Source organism: Salmo trutta, chromosome 39 (genome assembly GCF_901001165.1).
Source record: "Salmo trutta chromosome 39, fSalTru1.1, whole genome shotgun sequence".
NCBI lineage: Eukaryota > Metazoa > Chordata > Actinopteri > Salmoniformes > Salmonidae > Salmo > Salmo trutta.
Window position 1 is genome coordinate 13,693,562 of NC_042995.1, and position 6,431 is coordinate 13,699,992.

General features: G+C 43.8%; 1 protein-coding gene across 1 annotated transcript; it reads right to left on the reverse strand.

Moving 5' to 3' along the window:
* Positions 1 to 1,526: 1,526 nt before the first annotated feature.
* LOC115179431 (kelch-like protein 41b) lies at positions 1,527 to 5,529 on the reverse strand. The gene is made up of 6 exons (XM_029740944.1): positions 4,320 to 5,529; positions 3,925 to 4,082; positions 3,689 to 3,796; positions 2,707 to 2,892; positions 2,378 to 2,524; positions 1,527 to 1,957 (listed from the first exon to the last, which is right to left on the reverse strand). The coding sequence occupies exons 1-6, from the start codon at positions 5,427 to 5,429 to the stop codon at positions 1,846 to 1,848; spliced, it is 1,821 nt and encodes a 606-aa protein (XP_029596804.1). The 5' UTR covers positions 5,430 to 5,529; the 3' UTR covers positions 1,527 to 1,845.
* Positions 5,530 to 6,431: the final 902 nt, after the last annotated feature.

The window sequence follows — 6,431 nt, forward strand, 5'->3', positions numbered from 1 at the left end:
GCCAATTCTTCCTTTGGCCGCCTCTCCTTCCAGTTCTCTGCTGCCAATGACTGGAACGAACTGCAAAAATCTCTGAAGCTGGAGACTCTTACCTCCCTCACTAGCTTTAAGCACCAGCTGTCAGAGCAGCTCACAGATCATTGCACCTGTACATAGCTCATCTGTAAATAGCCCATCCAATGTACCTCATCCCAATACTGTATTTATTTATTTATCTTGCTCCTTTGCACCCCAGTATCTCTACTTGCACATTCATCTTCTGCACACCCTACCATTCCAGTGTTTAATTGCTATATTGTAATTACTTTGCCACCATGGCCTATTTATTGCCTTACCTCTCTTATCCTACCTCATTTGCACATGCTGTTTATAGATTTTTCTACTGTATTATTGATTGTATGTTTGTTTATTCCATGTGTAACTCTGTGTTGTTGTATGTGTCAAACTGCTTTGCTTTATCTTGGCCAGGTCGCAGTTGCAAATGAGAACTTTTAAAAAGTAGTATTTTACTGGAGACTTTTACTTGTGTAATTTTCTATTAAGGTAAGACAATAGGTAATGTTACAGTGCAAGTTCAAATCATGAATGTAAAGGGTATAACGAGATAGTTATGATCTAGTGAAAATGCCCACATTTACAATAGCACAACATATGCTCCTAAAATTCATGTGGTGAATGTGGAATTTGTTTCTAGAGTGTTGGTGTAATATTCACCTACATTTCATCTCTAGGACAGACTATGTAACATAGGGATTTCCAGTTCTGGGTCCCCAGGGGTGTAAAGTACTTAAGTAGAAATACTTTAAAGTACTACTTAAGTAGTTTTTGTGGGTATCTGTACTTTACTATTTATATTTTTGATAACTTTACCTTCACTGCATTCCTACAAGAAAATAATACACTTTTTACTCCATACATTTTCCCTGCCACCCAAAATTACTCATTACATTTTGAATGCTTAGCAGGACAGGAAAATGGTCAAATTCACACACTTATCACGAGAACATCCCTAGTCATCCCTACCGCCTCTGCTCTGGCGGACTCACGAAAACCCAAATGCTTTGTTTGTCAATTATTTCTGAGTTTTGGAAAGTGCCACTGGCTATCTGTAAATAACAAAGAAAGAGAATTATACCATCTGGTTTGCGTAATATAAGGAATTTGAAGTGATTTATACTTTTACTAAGGTATGACAATAGGGTACTTTTTCCACCACTGTGGGTAACGGAGATCGACTTCCTGTATGTCAAACCTACTGTGGGAATCTACTGGGATCTACAGTGTTGGTATGACACATACTGTAGTGTACATTGTGTATGCATAATGCAGGACAGTTGTTTAAACCTGCCAATGAGTTGGTGTTTAACCTGTTAGTTTTTACTATACCAACCAGCTCACACCTATATTTAATTTCCTTATTTACCATATCTCGACCTGATTCTAGTTCTAGTAAAACATGTTTGCTATGGACAGACAGTAGTTTAAACTAAACTTAAATTACTCCAAATTCAAATCAACCATAACAGTAGTTTTTGAACAAATGTTTATTTTACAAAAAAGCTAGCTAAATACACATTGTGGGTTACTCTATAGAGGGAAACTAATATACTGATGCAGTCTTCACTGACGCAAAGTAGATGTTTTTATTGTACCGAAAATCCCCTGAGATCATATAGAGACAAAAAGAAACTCTCAACACAATCAACCAATAAGAGTCCAGATTTGAGTTATCATGTGACGGTGACACCCCCTCTATTACTGAAGTGGAAAGACTACCAAGAGAAGACGGTGGTAATCCGGGCAGACAGAGGGCATCATGGGGAATCATGACGGGGCAGCGAGGGTCTAGAGTTTGGGCATCTTGGCAGCATTGAGGCGCATGGATACGCAGGAGGAGCCAGCGGCGTAACGCATCTCCCTCAGCATCCCGCTCCATTCCTTCTTGTCCTCCTCGTACCTAACACAGGGAAAAGGAAGATACAGTGATGAGGAACAAACCAAGACATTTACGTCATTTAGCAGACGCCCTTATCCAGAGCGACGTTGATTGTTTGTACAGTACCACTGACCAAGTAGGGTCCTCTTTCTTTTTTCATTTAGCTTTACCTATTTATTATCATACATTTATATAACAAATTATTACAATTGAACTAAGATGAATATGTTCTACTTTTTTGTTCACAGGAATGGAAATGTAAGCCATCTCAAATAACAAACCCACATCAAACAGGGCTGAACAATGTGAACTTGTGTTAGCTCACTGAGTTACTGCCTAGACTTTAGCATAATGGGTTAACACAGTCCTGTTGTATTTATGAAGAAGACCTTGGTTCAAATCCTGGTTGATAATATAATAACATTAAAAGAGGGGACTTACTGCCAAACATCAGTGACCTCTGCGGGGACCACCTCCTTGTTGTCATTCTGGATGATGGTGAAGCCCCCCACGGCATACAGGGACCCCTCACTGCTCAGCAGGTTCACTGAACTCCTCTCCTGGGGAAAGTCTGTGAACGTCTCCCATCTGCGAAAGAAGGTCATTAGGGATAGCGTCAGGGGGACTCTTCATAATTAAGGCCATCCTGACTCAAGATGACTGATAACGTTTACCCTCCAGAAACAGCAAATTATATTGTTATGGTGAATGATATTAAAAGGTGTAAAAAGTTCTTAAACTGATTTATCGCCAAAGAAAATGCTGCATACTTGTTTGTTCCAAAGTCGTAGACTTCAGATGCAGCAGTGAGGCCTTCCTCGTTGACTCCACCGGCCACCACGATCTTTCCGTTGTGAACGACAGCTCCGAACATGGCTCTGGCTGTCTTCATGGCAGCCAGCTCCCTCCACTCTGACTGCTTGTGGTTGTAAACAAACATCTTGTTCAGGGCTTTGCTGCATGAGAGAATGATAGACAGGGTTGTCAGATCTCAGGAAATGTCCTTCTGGCAACAGTATATAAAGACTGTGATGGATTTACAGTTACGGTTTGGATTCAATAAATCAGACAACATGTGTCACAATACGTGCTCACATGCAGTGGAGGCTGTTGAGGGGAGGACAGCTCATAGTAATGGCTGGAAGGGTGTCAATGGAATGGTATCAAACACATCAAAGACATGGTTTCCATGTGTTTGATGTCATTCCATTGACTTCATTCCAGCCATTATTATGAACCATCCTCCCCTCAGCAGCCTCCACTGCTCGCATGTAACCCAAAGAATTCATTATTTTCACTACGGTCACGTTTGAATAATTGTTTACTTAACCATGTGTAGTTCCCTAATGAAAATAATGACTCCTACTCTAGCTCTATGGTCTGACATGCTCAGGTCTTAGAATGATAGACGACAAAAAGCTGCAGCTCACACCATATCTTTAGCACACAAACACACACTTTATTTTCTATCGTTGTGGGGGCCTAAAATAGATTTTCATTCAAAATCCTATTTTCCCCTAACCCTAAACCTAACCCTAGTCCAATCCTAACCTTAACCCAACCCCTAAGCTTAAAATAGCCTTTGACATTTCCCATGAATTTTCCTTGTTTTACTATCCTTGTGGGGAGTTTGGGGGAATTCAGGTCCCCAGAACGATAGAAGACCACACACACACACACACACACACACACACACACACACACACACACACACACACACACACACACACACACACACACACACACACACACTTGTCATCAGTCTTTCCTCCAATGCAGTACACCAGACCCTTATGGGAGACCACAGAATGGCCGTGGATCTTCAGGGGAAGCTTTTTGGTCTCACTCCACTTCATCTTCCTGGGGAAAGCCATTACAGAACAGGAGGGTCAAAACACACAGTTCAATGGTAGAGAGAGGCGCTGAGAAGTCCTATATCTTTCTATTGTACTGAGTGAATGAGACATATTGAATGCTAATCCACTCACTGGACATCATAACACATCACAGAGTCTAAACACTCGTTGCTCTGGAGGTCTTTTCCAGCAATAGCGAACAGCAGGTTCTCACACTCTCCCATGTTGAAAAGAGCTCTAGGGGAAGGCATGGGGGGCAGAGCTACCCAGTCAGTTGCAAGAGTGTCCAACTGAAATACACAGGGTTGAATGAATGAATGACTGATTGATTGATTGAATGACTGCACTCATCTATTACGAATAAGTATTATGAATAAAAACAGTTTATTCTAACATCAAACAAAGACTTTTGTCAATGTAACTTAGGGAGCTAACGTAGATTCTGAAAGGCAAATATTACCAATAGAAGATTTGAATCCATCAAAAGAAGTGACCAAAAAAACTCTAAATGAACAATGATTGGTTACCTGATAGAAGTAACACTGTAGAGGAGCGTCCTTGTCCTCCTCGTCCACAAACAGTCCTCCGATGAGGTAGAGCTGGTTTTTCTGTGACTTCAGGCAGACGTGGTTCCGGGGGATCTGTTCCGACATGGCCGCCAGGAAACACTCGTTCTCGTTGACGTCGTACGCCACCGCTGCCGTGTCGTTGATCATCAGGATCAGGTCCTTGACGTACATGCCGTGGCGACGGTTATCGTTCAGGAAACCTGGGAAAATGTCCTCTGCCTCGCCGCCCTCAACATCCTCCCCCTTATCCCCAGCTACCTTGTCCTTCTTCTCTGGGAGTTTCCCCTGGAACGCGTCTTTGATAATCTGGACCTTCTTCAGAAGTTCCGGGTCGGCCTTGATGATCTCGTCCGTCTCCACTTTGTCGTGGAAGTATTTCTCGGGCATGAGGCGGAAGCGGATGCACTCGAAGGCGTCACCCAGTACCTGGACACGTTTGTCTTTGTCGTTGTGGACCCATTTCATGAGGGCTTCGAACACCATCTCCTCCTTCTCCACATTGAGCGAGTCGCCACCGATGACAGCGAACAGTTCATGAGCGGCCAGCTGGAGGAACTCCTCGTCTTTAGAGAGGATATCGAAGCGGTCTGCGATGTAGTCACGGGCAGACACCGCCAACCTGGGCACGTTGAGGACCAGACCCATCCTGAAGATTGCCAGACAGTTGGTCACGGATAGCTTCTTCTGAAGATAGTTAACACACACGGTGAAGACTGAAGGAATCTGGAAACGATTGGCTACGGCAAATATGTCCTGCACATTTTCGTCGGTGAGGTCGATCTCGGCCGAGTACAGGTACGTGATGATCATGTCCAAGATGGCGGGATTGACATCGTCCAGGACCACCTCCTTGTTGGCCTCCACCTCCTTGGCGTCCTTGGAGAAGAAGATCTCTCTGAAGTATGGGCTGCATGCAGCCATGATGAGTTTATGGCAGGGGAAGCTCCGATCGCCCACTTTCAGAGTGCAGTCCACAAACTTGTTCTCGTTCAGCAGCTCCTTGAGGCCATCCTGGAGCAAGGTGCTCTGGAAGAGGCGCAGCTCCTCCTTGATGGCTTTGGGGTCCATGGTGTGGGGAAAATTGGTGGCTTGAAGAGGGGAAGAAATGGTAGCCACAGGTCCTCTTGGCACCCAGTCCAGGCTAGAAAAGGCTGAGCAGAGAGAAGGTTCCCAGCCTGAATCCCCCACTGCCTACTGCAATTTAATCCTATCCCCTCTAAATATAGCCGCCTGCCTGCCTGCCTCAGTTGGTAGGAATCTCAGCTCTGCCAAATCTGAATGCGGAGACTGACTCATACAGCTGTCACAGACTGAAAGAAGCAACTGGGGTGTTCCGGGCTATAGTCCACTACCATGATTCAGCCTCCACGCTGTCATTGGTTTAGTAGTGGCTAAAGAGGGATAATGCTGTCAAAGCTAATGGTTATTAACCCAATATTGGTTGTTTTGACCAGTGGCTCCACCCTGTATCTCAGTAGCTTTAAATCATTTCAAAGGATGTTACATGATCTTTCATTCGTTCATTCCCATTCATTCATTTCCAAACAGCCGTACAAGCTACGGTAATGCCTCTCAATTAAACTATTTAAAGTGGATTCTTGGATAATATGTCCCTATGCTACTGTGCAAAATACAATGTACTGTCATTTTGCTTGAATTTAGCCCTAAGACTGACAAGGCTTGGATTCTACTGAGGAAGGTTGAGAAATGTTGAGGATGGTTGAGCAGCAGCAGCTGGCCTCTCCACCTATCAACACTCCTCATTTTCCCTTCATTGTTCTGGGGGTCATAGGACTGCTGGCAGGGGGGCGAGGCATTCAACTTCAAGCCCCGGAAACAGCCACTTTGTCCTGAATTACACTGTACTGTGACTCAGGTGACTACAGATACAATATATAGCAGGTAAACTTAGCTTGATTATAAGTCAAAGTGTTTGGAGTTGGGTGGCAGTGTGGACACTGTAGTTGAGGACACTAAAGATAGACCATTTGGACAGGAGTGGAGTGTCTCACACATAATATAAATATAGTGTAGTGCACAGACAGCAGTGTCACCTCGCCAATATTACAA